Source organism: Sus scrofa, chromosome 2 (assembly GCF_054392235.1).
Source record: "Sus scrofa isolate SSC_HxYL_T2T_F1_AM1 chromosome 2, Sscrofa_HxYL_maternal_Yorkshire_Landrace_v2.0, whole genome shotgun sequence".
Taxonomy (NCBI): Eukaryota; Metazoa; Chordata; class Mammalia; order Artiodactyla; family Suidae; genus Sus; species Sus scrofa.
This window is the reverse complement of record NC_139384.1, coordinates 18,635,585-18,653,814: the sequence shown is the minus strand read 5'-3', so window position 1 is coordinate 18,653,814 and position 18,230 is coordinate 18,635,585. Positions and strand designations below refer to the sequence as shown.

The window sequence follows — 18,230 nt, the reverse complement described above, 5'->3', positions numbered from 1 at the left end:
CCAATAGACACATTGTAAAATCTGCAGAATATTAATGATAAATAAAATAGCTTATATGAATGGTAAGAATGATTAACTCCATTAAGAATGGCAGAAGTTTGACTGCTGGCATCTTGACAACAGCAATAGGTGCCAGATAATAATGGAGTAGTATCTTTAAAGCACTAAGGGAAGATAAATGGCAATCTGGTATTCTCCATCTGGTTAAATCATTACTCCAAAGGATAAAATAAAGATATTTTCAGGCTGATGAAAACCAAGAATATTTACCATCCACAGGCTTTTGTGTAAATTACAGTTCTGTGAATATTCAGAAATTCAAAATTCAGAAATCAAAAAAGCTTAGAAATCAAGTTGGTTTTGCTAAGTTTTCAGTGGACTCATTTGCAGGCACCTGAACTAGTTTATGAGACCATTTGGGGTCTTAATTAATCCTGTTTAGTGTGACTATATGTTTCATTGTGGAAATTTTAATAGGCTTAACTGTGGGCTGCTTCCCCAGTCCTGTTTGGGGTGTTATATCACATCTGATTTGTCCAACATGTTGCCTTTATAAAATCCAGAAAGTTGTCACTTCTAAAACAGAGAGGTTCTGAAGTTCTCCTGTGGCACAGCAGGTTAGGGATCTGGGGTTGTCACTGTAGTGGTTTAGGTCACTACTATGGGTCTCATTTGATTGCTGGCCTGGGGGACTTACACATGCTGTGGGTGTGACATAAACAAACAAACCAGAGAGGTCCTGAGGACTCCAGGTTAAGTGACTATGGACCATTCTTTATTTCATCTCTAGAACAATTTCCAGCTCCTCCCCAGTTTTATTGAGATATAATTGACATACAACACTGTATAAGTTTAAAGTATATAGCATAATGACTTGACATACATATATATTGTGAAATGGACCTTTTTTCCTTTCAATTTTTTTTTATTTGAGGTATAATTTACATACAACATTATATTCATTTCAGGTGTACAACATAATGATTTGATATTTGTATATTTTGTGAAGTGATCACCTAAGTAAGTCTAGTTAATATCCATAACCAAATATAGTTACAGAATTTTTTTCTTGTGATGAGAACTTTTTATGTATTTTTTATCTTTTTAATTTATTAATATTATTATTATTATTTTGCCTTTTTAGGGCTATACCTGTGGCATATAGAAGTTCCCTGGCTAGGGGTCAAACTGGAGGTGCAGCTGCTGGCCTACACCACAGCCACAGCAATGCCATATCCAAGCCGCATCTTTGACCTACACCACAGCTCACAGCAATGCTGTATCCTTAACCCACTGAGCAAGGCCAGGGATCCACCCTGCATCCTAATGGATACTAGTAGGGTTCGTTACCGCTGAGCCACAGCAGGATGTCTGAGAACTTTTTGGATTTACTCCCTTAACAGCTTTCATATATGCAATACAGTATCATCAACTCTAGTCACCATGGTGTAAATTAAATCCCCATTACTTTTATTTATAACTGAAGTTTATACCTTTTGACTCTTCTTGCCCATTTTGCCCTCCCATACTCCCACCTCTGGCAACCACCAATCTGTTCTCTGTTATCTATGAGCTTGTTTTGCATTGTTTTGATTTTTATATAAGTGAGATCATACAGTATTTGTCTTTCTCTGACATTATTTCACTTACAGAAATGCCCTCATGTTCCATCCACGTTATTGCAAATGGCAAAATTTCCTTCTTTTTATGGCTGAATAATATTCCTTTGTGTACATGTACCACATTTTCTCTATCCCTTCATCCATCAGTAGGCACTTAAATTGCTTCCATATCTTGAATAATATAACTAATGCTGCAATTAACATGAGGGTACAGATATCTTTTTAAGTAATGTTTTTATTTTCTTCAGATAATACCCAGAAGTGGAACTGCTGGATGATATGGTAATTCTATTTTTAATTTTTTGAGGAACCTTCATACTGTTTTCTATAATGGCTGCACCAATTTACATTCCCACCAACAGTGCAGATCCCCATCAACAGTGCACAAGTATTCCCTTTCTCCACTTCTTTGCCAACACTTTTGATTTCTTCCCTTTTTAAAAATAGTCATTCCAGCAGGTGTGAGGTGATGTCTCACTGTGGTTTTGATTTGCATTTCCCTGATGATTAGTGATGTTGAGCACTTTTTCATATAACTGTTGACTATCTGTATGACTTCTTTGGGAAAATGTCTCTTCAGATCTTCTGCCTATTTTTTAATCAGATTGGTGTTTTGCTCTTGAGTTGTATGAGTTTTTTAAAAATATAGTTTGATATTAGTTCCTTATCAGAATATGATTTGAAAATATTTTCCCATTTAGTAGACTTTTTATTTTGTTGATTGTTTCCCATACTGTGCAAAAGTTTTTTAGTTTGATGTAGTTCCAGTTGTTTATTTTGGCTTTTGTTGCCTTTGCTTTTGGTGTCAAACCCAAAAAATTGAAATGGACCTTTCTTGAAGGATGCACTTTAGCAAGAAAATAACTAAACCAAGAGAGAAGGAGCAAAGTGCCAGAAACAGTAATGAGGATGAAACTTGGTGTGAAATATTGGTAAACTTAATTAACTATCGATTTGAAAAAGTATTAAGTATTTTTTACATTGAAAAGTAGAGTCATGGAGTTCCCTTGTGACACATCTGGTTAAGGATCTGGTGTTTTCAACTGCAGTGACTTGGGTCACTGCTTTGGCATGGGTTTGATCCCTGACCTGAGAACTTCCACATGCTGCAGGCATAGCCAAAAAAGAAGAAGAAAAGGGGGGGAAAAAAGAGAGAGAGAGAATTAAAAAAAAAAAAAAAGATATCCAGATTGGAAAGGAAGAAGTAAAATTATCTTTTTTGCAGATGACATGATCCTATGTATAGACAATCCCAAAGAACCCACAAAAAAGCTATTAGAGCTAATAAATGAATTCAGCAAAAATGCAGGATACACAGATGCAGGATCAGTTGTATTTTGATACACCAGCAATCAACAATCCAAAAAGGACATTAAGAAAGCAGTTCCGGAGTTCCCATCGTGGCGCAGTGGTTAACGAATCCGACTAGGAATCATGAGGTTGCGGGTTAGGTCCCTGCCCTTGCTCAGTGGGTTAACAATCCGGCGTTGCCCTAAGCTGTGGTGTAGGTTGCAGACGCAGCTGGGATCCCGCGTTGCTGTGCTCTGGCGTAGGCCAGTGGCTACAGCTCCGATTTGACCCCTAGCCTGGGAACCTCCATATGCCGCGGGAGCAGCGCAAAGAAATAGCAAAAAGACAAAAGAAAAAAAAAAAAAAGAAATAAAGAAAGCAGTTCCACTTACAATAGCATCTAAAAGAGTTAAGTACTTAGAAATGAACCTAACCAAGGAGGTGAAAGACTTGCACACTGAAGACTATAAAACACTGCTGAATGAAATTAATGAAGAACTAAATAAATGGGAAAATATCCCATGTTCATGGATAGGAAGACTTAACATTGTTAAGATGACAGAACTACCCAAAGCAATCTACAGATACAACACAATCCCTATCAGAATTCCAATAGCTTTTTTCGTAGAAATGGAACAGCCAATCCTCAAGTTCATACGAAACTGCAAGGGGCCCCAAATAACAAGGACAGTCTTGGAAAGAAGAATAAAGATGGAGGGCTCAAACTGCCCAACTTTGAAACGTCATACAAAGCCACAGCAATTAGAACAGTAAAGAACTGGCATAAGGACAGACCTATAGACCACTGAAAGAGAAGAGAGAGCCCTGAAATAAACCTTTACATGTAAGATCAATTGATTTTTCACCAAGGGGGCCGAGGCTATCATTCATTGGGAAAAGGATTATTCAAAAAGTCTTTCATTAAGTGGTGCTGGGAAAAGTGGATACCCGTCTGCTAAAGGAAGAAGTTGGACCCTTACCTTATACTTAATATAAAAATTAACTTAAAATGCATCAAAGACCTAAACTTAAGAGCTTAAAACTATAAAGCTCTTTGAGTAAATCAATTCAGTGTCTTCATGACATTTGATTTGGCAATGATGTCATGGATATGACACCAAAAGCACAGAAAACAAAAGAAAAAACATAAACTGGACTTCATCAAAATTAAGAACTTTTGTGCATCAAAACATACTATCAAGAAAGTGAGGAGTTCCCGTCATGGCGCAGTGGTTAACAAATCCGACTAGGAACCAGGAGGTTGCGGGTTCGGTCCCTGCCCTTGCTCAGTGGGTTAACGATCCGGCGTTGCCGTGAGCTGTGGTGTAGGTTGCAGACGCGGCTCGGATCCCGCGCTGCTGTGGCTCTGGCGTAGGCCGGTGGCTACAGCTCCGATTCAACCCCTAGCCTGGGAACCTCCATATGCCGCGGGAGCGGCCCAAGAAATAGCAACAACAACAACAAAAGACAAAAAAAAAAAAAAAAAAAAAAGAAAGTGAGAAAACAACCAACAGACTGAAGGAACATATTTGCAAATCACCTATCTAGTAAGGGATTTATATCTAGATTATATAAAGATCTCCTACAACTCAACAAGAAAACAACACAATTCCAAAAAAGGGCAAAGACTTAAATAGGTATTTCTCCAAAGAAGATACACAAAGGGCCAATAAGCCCATGAAAAGATGTCCAACATCATTAGTCATGAGGGAAATGCAAATCAAAACCACAATGAGATACCACTTCATCCCTGCTGGAAGGACTGCTTAAAAAAAAAAAAAAAAGAGTTGGGGGAAATCGCAGACATTGGTAAGAATATGGAGAAACTAGAACCCTTGTGCATTATTGGTGAGAGTGTAAAATGATGCAGATACTGTGGAAAACATCTTGACAGTTTCTCAAAATGTTAGACGTAGATAGAACTACTGTATGATACATCAGTTCCATTCCTTGTTATATACCCAAAAGAATTGAAGGAGGGACTTGAACAGATACTATACACCAAGTTCATAGCCACATTTTCACAATAGTCAAAAGGTAGAAACAACTCGTGTGCATTGATAAATGAATGAATAAACAAAATGTGGCATATACATACAATGGGATACTATTCAGCTTTAAAATGGAATAAAATTTTATATGTACCACAGCATGGATGGTCCTTGAAAATGTTATGCTTAGTGCAGTATCCAGAAACAGGACAAATGTTTATGATTCCACTTAAATGAGCTACCTACAATAGGCAAATTCAGAGACAGAAAGTATAATAATAAAGTTACCAGAGTCTGGGAGGAGGACCAAAGGGGGAGGGTTTTTGTTTGTTTGTTTTAATGGATAAAGTTTTTGTTGTGGATGATGAAAAAGTTTGGGCTATAGGTTGATGAGAGTTACACTGAATTGTGAGTATGTTTAATGCCACTGAGTTGTGCACTTACAGTGGTTAAAATGATAAATATTATAAATGGTTAAAATAAGTATTATATCTATTTTACCACAATAAAAAAGTTTTTCATTTTAAAAAAGGTACAACTCAAATTCTAGAAAATAATATCAGAAGATGAGAAGAGTGCTGATATGTTATTTAAAGTGTACTTTGGCCCTTGTTTTGGAGAGTGATAAAGATAAGTAATTTGACATTTTAAAAAATGTGTAGCTAACTTTCCTCCATTGTATGTTCTTGCCTCCTTTGTCAAAGATTAGTTGACCATAGGCTTGGGTCTATTTCTGGGCTTTCTATCCTGTTCCATTGATGTATATTTCTGGTTTTGTGCCAGTACTATACTGTTTTGATGATTGTAGCTTTGTAGTATAGTCAGAGGACAGGGCACCTTATTGCTCCAGTTCCATTTTTTCTTTTCAGTATTGCTTTGGCTACTCGAGGTCTTTTGTGTTTCCATACAAATTTTAAAATGTTTTACCTCTTAGAGTAATGACAGTAAAAACAAAAATAAACAGGACTTAATTAAATTTAAAAGTTTCTGCACAGCAAAGGAAACCCTAAACAAAATGAAAAGACAACCCACAGAATGGGAGAAAATCTTTGTAAATGAATCAACTGGCAAGGGATTAATCTCCAAAATTTATAAACACCTTCTGCAGCTCCATACCAAAAAAACAAACAACCCCATCAAAAAATGGGCAGAAGGTCTAAACAGACAATTCTCCAAAGAAGACATATAGATGGCCAAAAAAACACATTAAAAGATGTTCAACATCACTCATTATTAGAGAAATACAAATCATAATCACTATGAGGTACCACCTTATACCAGCCAGAATGGCCATCATTAAAAAGTCTACAAAGAGTAAGTGCTGGAGACAGTGTGGAGAAAAAGGAACCCTATTACACTGTTGGTGGAATTGTAAATTGGTGCAACCACTGTGGAAAACAATATGGAGATTCCTCAGAAAACTAAAAATAGAACTACCATTGGACCCAGCAATCCCACTCCTGGGTATCTGTCCAGAGAAAACCATGACTTGAAAAGACACATGTACTCCAGTGTTCATTGCAGCACTGTATACAATAGCCAAGACATGGAAACAACCTATATGTCCATCGACAGAGGAGTGGATCAGTAAGATGTGGTATATATACACAACGGAATATTACTCAGCCATTAAAAGGAACGAAGTACCAGCATTTTTAACAACATGGATGGACCTAGAAATTATCATGCTAAGTGAAATCAGCCATACAATGAGACACCAGTATCAAATGCTTTCACTGACATATGGAATCTGGAAAAAAGGACAGACTGAACTTCTTTGCAGAACAGATACTGACTCACAGACTTTGAAAACCCTATGGTTTCCAAAGGAGACAGTTTGGGGGGTAGGGGGATACACTGGGGTTACGGTATGGAAATCCTGTAAAACTGGATTGTGATGATCATTTTACAACTATAAATGTAGTAAATTCATTGAGTAATTAAAAATAAATAAATAAAATGTTTTGTTCTAGTTCGTTAAAGAATGTCATTGGTAATTTGATAGGGATTGCATTGAATCTGTAGATTGCCTTAGGTAGTATTGTCATTATGACTATATTGATTCTTCTATGCCAAGAGCATGGTATATCTTTCCATTTGTCTGTGTCATCTTTGATTTCTTTCATCAACACCTTATAGTTTTCAGAGTATAGGTCTTTTGTCTCTTTAGGTAGGTTTATTCCTAGGTATTTTATTCTTTTTGATGTGATAGTAAATGGTATGGTTTCCCTAATTTCTCTTTCTGATCTTTCATTTTTAGTATATAGAAATGTAGTGAATTTCTCATTTGATCCAGCAATCCCATTCCTGGGCATCTATCTAGAGAAAACAATGACTCAAAAAGACACATGTACTCCAGTGTTCATTGCTGCACTATATACATAGCCAAGGCATGGAAACAATTTAAATGCCTATCAATAGAGAAGTGGATAAAGAAAATGTGGTACATATACACAGTGGAATACTATACAGCCATTAAAAGGAAAGAAATAATGGCTTTTGAAGTAATGTGTATGGACCTAGAAATTATTATGCTAAATAAAGTCAGTCAGCCAATGAGACACCAACATCATATGCTATCATTTACATGTGGAATTTAAGAAAAGGACACAGTGAACTGTGCAGAACAGATACTGACTCACAGACTTTGAAAAACTTATGGTTTCCAAATGAGACAGGTTGTGGGGTGGAGAGGTCCACTGAGGATTTAGGATGGAAATGCTATGAAATTTGGTTGTGATGATCATTGTAAAACTATAAATGTAATAAAATTCATTGAGGAATAAAAAAAGAAAAAAAAGAAATGTAGTCAATTTCTGTGTATGACTTTGTATCCTGCAACTATACCAAATTCATTGATGAATTCTAACAGTTTCCTGGTAGTGTCTTTAGGATTTTCTAGGTATAGTAAGTATCATGTCATCGGCAAACAGTAATAGTTTTACTTCTTTTCCAATTTGGATTCCTGTTATTTCTTTTTCTTCTCTGATTGCCATGGCTAGGACTTCCAGAACTATGTTGAATAACATGTGGATATCCTTGTCTTGTTCCTGATCTTAGCGAAAATGCTTGAAGTTTTTCCACCATTGAGAATGATGTTAGCTGTGGGTTTGTCATAAATGGCTTTTATTATATTGAGGAAGTTCCCCCCATGTCTACTCTCTGGAGAGTTTTTATCAGAAACTGGTGTTGGGGAGTTCCCGTTGTGGCGCAGTGGTTAACGAGTCCGACTAGGAACCATGAGGTTTCGGGTTCGATCCCTGCCCTTGCTCAGTGGGTTAACGATCCGGCGTTGCCGTGAGCTGTGGTGTAGGTTGCAGACACGGCTCGGATCCTGCGTTGCTGTGGCTCTGGCGTAGGCTGGCGGCTGCAGCTCCGATTGGACCCCTAGCCTTGGGAACCTCCATATGCCGCGGGAGCGGCCTAAGAAATAGCAGCAATAACAACAACAACAACAACAACAAAAGACAAAAGACAAAAAAAAAAAAAGAAACTGGTGTTGGATTTTGTCAAAGGCTTTTTCTGCATCTATTAAGATGATCATATGGATTTTATTTTTCAGTTTGTTGATGTGGTGTATCACATTGATAGATTTGAATATATTGAAGAATCCTTGGATCCCTAGGATAAATCCTACTTGATCATAGTGTATAATCTTTTTAATATATATTTGTATGCAGTTTGCTAATGTTTTGTTGAGGATTTTTGCATCATGGGCCCTTCTGTATAGCACAGGGACTGTATCTAGTCTCTTGGGTAAGAACTTGATGGAAAAAGAAAAAAAATGGGTGTATATGGGTGGCTGGGTCATTTTGATACACAGCGGAAATTGAAGGAACTATAAATCAACTATATTTTGATGCACAGCGGAAATTGAAGGAACTGTAAATCAACTATAAAGTATATTGTAAATCAACTATACTTTAATTTAAAAAAAGAAAAGAGGAGTTCCCATCGTGGCTTAGCAGAAGCGAATCTGACTAGCATCCATGAGGATGTGGGTTCAATCCCTGGCCTTGCCCAGTGGGTCAGAGATCTGGCTTTGCTGTGAGCTCTGGTGTAGGCCAGCGGCTACAGCTCCAATCCAACCAATAGCCTGGGAACTTCCATAAGCCACAAGCGAGGCCCTAAGAAGATTTTAAAAATGAAAAGAAAAGAAAAAAAAGAAAAAGAAAAAAATATGTAGCTGAATACGTATGTTACATTTAAGAGAAATACTAAAGGATTATAGAGTCTGTCATAGCTTCCAAACAAATGAGAGGGGAATAGTTTTCAAAAACTGTATCAACATACTAAAAAATAGGAAAAGAAAAAAAAGTCAAAATAAGATGGCAGAAGTTAATTAAATATATAAAGAGCTGGACTTCCCGTCGTGGCGCAGTGGTTAACGAATCCGACTAGGAACCATGAGCTTGCGGGTTCGATCCCTGGCCTTGCTCAGTGGGTTAAAGGATCCGGCGTTGCCGTGAGCTGTGGTGTAGGTTGCAGACGCGGCTCGGATCCAGAGTTGCTGTGGCTCTGGCGTAGGCTGGTGGCTACAGCTCCGATTCGACCCCTAGCCTGGGAATCTCCATATGCCGTAGGAGCAGCCCAAGAAATAGCAAAAAGACAAAAAATAAAAAAATAAAAATAAATAAATAAATAAAAAGCTTACTAAAATACAGAGAATGTAAGCTTGGGTAAAAAAGAAAATCCAGCTATATACTAAAGAGAAATATTCAAGACAAAATTCCAAAAAGATTGAAATTTAAAGCATAAAGATATGCCAAGCAAATGGTAATCAAAGAAAGATTGCGCTATTACAATACTAATATCAGACCCAAGTCCTGGACTTTTCAAAAGGTCATAAAATATAGACTTTGAGTATCACTTGTAAATCCTGATACTTTCTACCTGGTATTACTCATCTCTTTTTCTTCTTTCTAAATCAACTCCCACAGATATTTATGGAGCAGTATCTACTATGTTTTAGATAAGCAGTATCTACTATGTTTTAGATAAGATAATATAAAAGATGGTACAACCCAATTGCTTATAGAGTCTAATAGAGAAAATAAGCCCAGTGAGTCTAAAATAAGCCAGAAAATTGGGAGTACTATTAGAAAGTTGTAAGTGAGGTATCATGGGAATTGGCTATGGCAGATGGAATCAGGAAAAGACTCCTGCAGTACATGGTATTTGAGATGGTCCTAAAAGATTGGATAGAATATTTCTTTATTTTATTTATTTAATATTTTATTTATTTATTTTGTCTTTTTAGGGCCTCACTCGTGGCATATGGAAATTCCCAGGCTAGGGGTCAAATCGGAGCTACAGCTGCCAACATACACCGCAGCCACAGAAACTTGGGATCCCAGCCGCATCTGCAACCTACACCACAGCTCATGGCAAACACCGGATCCTCAACCCACTGAGTGAGGCCAGAGATCAAACCTGCATCCTAATGGATACTAGTCGGGTTCATTATTGCCGAGCCACGATGGGAGCTCCAAAGACTGAATAGAACTTTAAGAGATGGAGGTAGGAAAAAGATATTTCAGGTCTAAGAGAGTAAAGCTTTGAATAATTTTGCATTTTCTGCTCTTTCCTTGCAGCCATCTTATCTGGAAGAATTTCACTAGTTACATTAAGATAGTCTGTTAATTCTTTAAGAGAGTGATTATGATCTCCATACTGAACAGCTGCCACCCTAATCGGATGCTTCTAATTATTTTATTTTTAATTAAATGTGAATTTTATTGGTATGAATTATCTAAAGGCAGTAGTGTAAATACAATTATAAATCTTATATTCAGGATTTCCTATTGTGGCTCATCAGGTTAAGAACCTAACATAGTGTCCATGAGGATATAAGTTCAATCCCCAGCCTCACTCAGTGGGTTAAGGATCTGACGTTGCCACAAGCTGTGACATAGGTTGCAGATGCGGCTTGGATCCAGCATTGTTGTGGCTGTGGCACAGGCCTGCAGCTGCAGCTCCAATTTGACCCCTAGCCTGGGAACTTCCATACACGGCAGGTGTGGCTATAAAAAGAAAAAAATCTTTTTATATTCAATATTATATGCCTTTATCCTATTAGTTTGTTGTATAAAATTCCTATTTTATAAATTTTTGTGTATATTCTTACTTATATGTACAGTGAGGCTCAACTAGATTCTCCAATGTATAAATCATTCCCTAGTTTAATAAAAGATATTTTAAAAAGCTACACTGCAGATATAATTTTACTAGTATTAATTCCTTTACAGCCCAAACCATGACCTAGACACCAATTTTTTTCCCTTGGAGGGTATAAAGCACATTTTGGGACTAATTCTTTGCTGAGTAGCTTCATAAATTTAGGCTAGAATGTTATCATTTTAGACTTCATTTGCTATAAATGTAGCCTGCTCCATTTACCTGTAACAGCTCATTTGCTTTATTTTTCATTTTCCTGTACTTAAGACAACAGCACTGCAAACTACATGGTTAACACTTTCCTTGCTTTTTAAAAATCTCTCTTCTAACCTAATTCTTTCCCAGATATGTCCTCATACTTCCTCATAGTGTCTTAGAAGTAGATTTTGGAGTTGCCTGGTAGCGCATCGGGTTAAGGATCCAGCATTGTCACTGCCATGGCGGCAGGTTACTGCTGTGACTCTACCCCTGGGTTGGGAACTTCTGCATGCCTTGGGCACGACCAAAGCAAAAACAAAATTGGACTTCTTTGCTAGTTTTCCATGGTGGAAGAAGGGTATATAATTTGCTTTTTTATACAAACATTGTTAGTATTAACAGCAAGAGGCTAATTTTATCATAAATGATAATATATGCTGTGTTAAAGGCGGGTTAGACACTTCCCTCTGAACTTGGTCAGGGAAAAGGAAAATGGATTAGATGGCTCCTGAAATTTTTTCCTGTTCAGTTCAGAGGTTCAGAATTTTTTCCCTCTTTAAATGGTAAACAAATAAAAAGTGGCATTTGGAATTATCACTTTCCCTCTCTTGCTTTCCATCTTCAGTTTAATGTCTGCTTCTCCACAAAGATTAACATACTTTCCACTCATGATTTACTTGTCAGGGACTCTAGGAGTTTTCTGGAACCAGAAGTCTGCCTTTGGTAGTGATGATTTACTGAATAATTGCCTATTCTTTGGTGGATTTTCCATTTTTAGATTACAACAGGCTCTACAGCCTTTCTTTCTTTGGCAGAAGAACCCAAAGGCAATGGAGTATATTTTTTCCCCTTCCCCAGCCCAGCTTAAACAATGACTCACTTGGGCCCTAGGGCTTTGCTTGATATTTTCATTCAGGGGCCACTTTCTACCCTTGTTTTTCACTTTTCTTTTTTTTTGTAAGATTTTTATTTTTTATATTATAGTTGATTTACAAAATGTTCTGTCAATTTTTGCTGTACAGCAAAGTGACCCAGTCATATGTGTATATATATATATATATATATATATATATATATATATATATATACAGTCATGTGTACATACATATACATTCTTTTTCTCACATCATCCTCCATCATGTTCTATTACAAGTGACCAGATACAGCTCCCTGTGCTATACAGCAGGATCTCATTGCCTACCACTCTAAATGCAATCATTTGCATCTACTAACTCCAAACTCCCAGTTTATCCCTCTCCCTCCCCCTCAGCAATACCCGTGTTTTTCTTATTTGCCTTTAGTGTCTGTCTGGAACCTTTAATATCTTTTGGCACATGGATTTTCCTCTAAAGTTACTGTCAGAGAGGTATACAACACTACCCTCAAACTGGAACAGACAATCCAATTATGTCTCCATAAGCAATGTTGTTCTTAAGGCAGCTAGAATACAAAGAGTATCTTTAAGGAACTTTAACTCCAAATAGGTTAGAGGGAGAAATATTCTCCAAAAAGATATAAGTGCCAGTGTCAAACAGCTAAAGACAAAAATTTCCCTCTATATGTGATGCTCTAGTAACTGGTTAAAACTTCCTTAGTGTGTGTGTGTGTGTGTTTGTGTGTGTGTGTGTATATATAAAACTAAGGAAGTTTTATATATATAGTGGGAAACACTCAGAGGAATTGGATTCCAAGAGTTTTCAAAGGGATATAGTTATGTGAAGAGAATTCCTCATAGGAATTGGACTTTATCTAAGACTTTTCTCCTTTTGGATGGTGGTTCTGTATATTCTTGATTTTTTTATTCTAATCCCAGCTTTCTATAACTATCCATCTAATGATTATTTCTTGATTTTTTTCTTTGCAGTTTCAACAGTGTATGTCAGGGAACTCACATTCTCTTTCGGGAATTCAGCTTCATCCAAGCCACCCCTCACAATAGGGCATCATTCTTACGGGCCTTTTGGAGATGCTTCCGAACTGTGGGCAAAAATGGTGGTAAGTCTTCCCAAATTTGTTTCTTGACTTCCTTTATTCATTCCAAACTTCTTTCTTTTACTCAATATAAATACTATTTGAGTGCATGCTGTTCAAGGCTCTAGGAAGACCTTACTTTCAAAGAGCGGTCTGTCTTGCGTGAGAGATACTACCATCAGTATTCCTGATAATACTTATTAAGATCCATGTGTGGTTCTAAGCACTTTATGTGTAGTAATGCAATTAATAGTCACAACATCCCTGTGGTAGATACTATAATTCCAGTTTTATAATAAATGAAACTGAGGATCAGTTTGCATATTGTTGGTTCAACATCTTGATTATAAAAAGGAAAATATTAAGAAAAACACTGATCAAAAGTGTCTATTGAGATTTTATTTTGGTGAGATGAAGAGTAAAAGACCCTATTGAGAGATTATTTTTTAAAAATGGCACTAGATTCTGATATTCAGAATACTAAAATAGATTAAATTGTTCCAGAATTTTCCGATCTAGACTGTCTTTGCTCACATCTGTTTTCAAGGTCCTGTTCTTATACCCACTTTCATATTTTGTGGTTTTCCAAATAAATATTAAATACCTTTCAGACAGTTTTTATAAAATCCTAACTTAAAGTAGGGGAAGCCTAAGCTATTTCCTCATTCACACAACAGATATTTCTGGTAGGTTTGCTGTGTGCTGGTGCTAATGTTATAGTAAGTGAATGGATATGCTCCCTGCTTTCATTGAATTTGCAAGATCCCCACCCTTCTATAATTGATGCTACTGCTACTTTATATACAGCTACTGAAACTTCTTAGCTAAAACTCCTTCTACCTGGTTTCTTATTAGATCATTTCGCTATTGTAAGAAATAAGGTAAGTATTGTTGCACCCATCTTATAAATAATGAAATTGTGTAACTTGCAGAAGGATCGCACAGTGGATTGGTAGCAAAGTTGGAAATAGAACCCAGATTTACTAATATACTATTTCTATCATTGGTGTGTAATTCTGGGGAGCATTTATCTCAGTTACACTATTGTGCAGCTGTACTGAGAATAACAGCATCATCTTCCTTACAAAATATATGACTAGCATGTGAAAATTAATATGAACTCAATTTTAAGTGAACTAGCTCAGAAAAACAATTTCATTGGTCTCCACATAAACAAAACTGGGATCTGTGAATGTATAGGTGAATTTTGTACTATTTCATCAGAACCTATCTTTCCTAATCCTTTCTCTGTCCCTTTATCAGTCAGCAAATACTTATTGATATTTGCTGTATTGAAGGATTGTGCATACAGCTAGAGCTGCTTTCTGTGAAATACCACATGGAGATAACTATGGAAAACAGTCTTCAGATATCCTTAATTCTTTTCCCGACTTAGAAGTGGGGCCTCTTCAATAATTTATTTACTATCATAAGGGATCCATATAGCAGCCGACTCTAAGCAGATGTGGTTTTCTTTATCTCTCTTATAGCAGCTGCCAGTGATTCATCCAGCTGCTGAGAAGAAGCAGCTCCAAGTTTTCCCTGTCTCTCCTGTGCCATGGACAGGATCTAGATTTTTATGCTGGATACTTATTATAATGCTTCTTAATCAGTCTCTGATTTCTTAAGACCAGATGCAACATTTGTATCTAGGTGATCCTAAAATCTTTTGTTAAATAGTTTTAATATATTCTTAGTTTCTTCCAGGAAACATTAGACCATCTCTCTGTCCCAGAATGTGTCAGTCCCCAATTTTAATCCAGAATGAGCAAAAACACTCAGAGGCAAGGCTCCAAAGGAAAGTATTTATTAAGCCTCATTTTCTCAGTTAGAATGCCAAGTACCAGACTCTACTCAGTGGAGCTGCCGTTATATTGTTCTCCTACAGATAGCTTCCTTAGAACATCATGTACATATTTTAGCATTATCAAGAGGAAACTAACTCTTCTGGGAGGTCGCAAAAGAAGAGCAGAGTTCCAATATAACATGTCTAAAAGTAAGGCCACCTGTAGAAAACTAAGGACCTGATCCCTTCTGGCAAGAAATAGTTTATTCCAGTTTCTAGCAAGCACAGAGATGCAGTGTCATTTTGCATGACTGAGTATTGAATGATGCTGATTTCCTTATGTCTCAATTTCAAATAACCTCAAGAAGATTAAAGTGACTTTAGACTCTTGGAAGCAAAAAGATCTATTCACATGTAATAAGCCTTTAAAATTCAACTTCTCACTTTTGTATTTCTTTCAGTACAGAAAAATTAATCTAAATTTTCCAAGTCTGGCAAAGATTGAAATTCCCTTGAAGTAAATCTTTACTTCTCTTCAGGGATATTGGCTCAAAAGAGCTTTTGTCCACAGTCTATTTTCACAATTTATGAATTTAGTTTTAAACTTTGTGCTATTTCCAATGAATATGTATATTCCATTTAATAAAATAATGAAAGGTATGTCTTCTGCCTATGAAGAAGTACCCACCAAGGGAATTGTCCTCCTGCTGTAAACAACTAGAATATCAGACAAAGTATCTGAAACAACTGTTTCAGACGTTGGACCAACAGTAATGTGGAACCCTGTCCCTGAGAGGCAGTTGCCAAAGTGACAGTACAGGGAGATCATGAAAGAGCTTGGCAGTCTTCCTGAGTTGAGGAGGCAGAAACTGGGGTTTAGGGAGGCCAGGGTGGCCAGTATTTGCAGGGCCAAGTACTAGAGAGAAGGGTGTTGTTGACTTAGCTCAGGAGAACTACAAGGAGGTATTTGAGTCTTTGGCTACGAACTCTGCACATGTGTGGGTTGGAAAAAGAACCGCCAGGAAAGAGTAGGCCAGACAATTCCTGGAGTGTTCACAGGGCGAGTTCACAGTTCTACCAGCTGGAGTGGAGAAACCTCAAAATACACAGGGCATTGGATAGAGTCCTCAGCAGCTTAAGACAGACTGATCTGCAGGTAACTGCATACCAGAACAAAATTGGTACTCCTAAAGAAATTCGACAAAATCCAACACTCAGTAACATAAAATTCACAAAATCTGGCATCCAACTGAAAATTAGGAAGCAGGAGTTCCCGTCGTGGTGCAGCAGAAACAAATCCGATGAGGAACCATGAGGTTTCAGGTTCGATCCCTGCCCTCGTTCAGTGGGTTAAGGATCCAGCATTGCCGTGAGCTGTGGTGTAGGTCGCAGACATGGCTCAGATCTGGCGTTGCTGTGGCTGTGGCGTAGGCTGGCAGCTATAGCTCCAATTAGACCCCTAGCCTGGAAACCTCCATATTCTGCAGATGTGGCCCTCAAAAAAAGAAAGAAAGGAAGAAAGGAAGAAAAGAAAGAAGGAAAGAGAGACTGAAAATTAGGAAGCAGGGAAGAAAGAAAGAGAGAGAGAAAGAAAGAAAGAAAGAAAGAAAGAAAGAAAGAAAGAAAGAAAGAAAGAAAGAAAGAAGGAAAGAAAGGAAAGAAGGAAAGAGAGACTGAAAATTAGGAAGCAGGAAGATATGACCAGAAGAAAAAAAATCAATCAATTTTCAATGCTTCTGAAACACTGACTCAGAAATAACAGAGATGAAAAAGGAGAAATCTCAACGGATACTGCAGAATTACAAAAAAAACAAGAGAATACTATGAACAATTATATGCTAACAAATTTGACAACCTAGAAAAAATGCACAACTTTCTAGAGACATACAGACTGCCAAAACTGAATCAAGAAGAAAAAGATCAATTTAACAGCAAATAAACAAAATAAGAAATGACAGAGATGAGGGAATTAGCTAATAAGGATCTTTAAACAGTTATTTTCGGTAATATAAATATGCTCAAGTATGTAAAGGAAAATGTGAATAGGAGATAAATGGAAGATATTAGAAATATCCAAATGAAATTTCTAGACATAGACATATAATATCAGAAATGAAAATAATGATAATAATAGCAGTTAATATTTATTAAGTGTTTCCTATGTAAATTATCTCATTTTTCTTCACAGCAGTCCTTCGTATTAGGTAGATGCTTTTATTATCTCCTTTGCACAAAAAATGAAACTGAGATTTAGAAACTTAAATAACTGAAAAAAAAAAAAAAAAAGAGACGAATAACTGGTCTAGGTCACACAACTAGTAAATGACAAAGCCAATGCCAAGGAACCCAGAGAGTTGACTAGAGACAGTATTATGTTTTCAATGTGTTCTTCATCAAATGGTTATGATGCTGAAAATACAAATACGTTAATGCCAGTGCTTGCCTTCAAGGAGCTCACATTCTAGGAAAAGAAACAGTAACCTAGAAGTGGTTTCCATAGAGTATATGTGATTAGTAAAGCCATGTATAAGATTTATTGATAGCACAAGGGAAGAAATAGTTCCTCCTGCAGAAGGTGAGGAAGGCTATAAAGAAGTAAAGACAATTAGAGTGGCTCTGGGAATAGTAGAAAGCTGTTAAGCAAAGGAGGAGTACATTCTAAAAAGAAAAAACAAGATTTTTTGAAAGTATGATGACGTGAAACAACATGGTTCCTTTGAGAAATAGTAAGAAATACCATGTGGCAACAGAAAATGATGCTAAATGCTTATTTTGTGCCAGCCACCAAGCAAAATGCTATACATGTACTCATTTATTTAGTCCATACAACAAACATGAGCTGGTGTGATTTTTATCCTATTTTATATGTGAAGAAAGTGAGAAAGAGGTTAGGCCATATAGTTAATAAGTAGCACAGCTTATGTTCAAACATAAGTCTTCACAAAGGCCACATTCTTACCAGCTCTGCTGGACTGACTGAATGGGTGCTACCCCAGATAACAAAGGGCTTTGCGTGCTCCAAAGAGTTTATCCCACAGTCAGTAGAATCTTATCAATTTGTGTGGTATTTTTTCATATGACATTGGCACAATCATAGAAAAGAGTGGAAGGCAGGCAGTAAGACTGAAACCAGAGACCAGAGAGGAGACAATTGCCATCAAACAGGAAGTGGCCATGGAGATAAAAAACTGTTTA

General features: G+C 37.0%; 1 protein-coding gene across 4 annotated transcripts in view; it reads left to right on the top strand.

Moving 5' to 3' along the window:
* The window catches only part of CSTPP1 (centriolar satellite-associated tubulin polyglutamylase complex regulator 1), a 206,858-nt gene that overhangs the window by 84,973 nt on the left and 103,655 nt on the right, over positions 1-18,230 (top strand). For 3 of the 4 annotated variants that reach the window (XR_014836291.1, NM_001244835.1, XM_005660916.4), the window contains 1 exon segment: positions 13,143-13,273. Coding sequence is in view for 3 of the 4 variants with exons in the window: in NM_001244835.1 (NP_001231764.1) it covers positions 13,143-13,273 (131 nt within the window). In the remaining variant the exon portion in view is untranslated. 4 annotated transcript variants of the gene reach the window in all.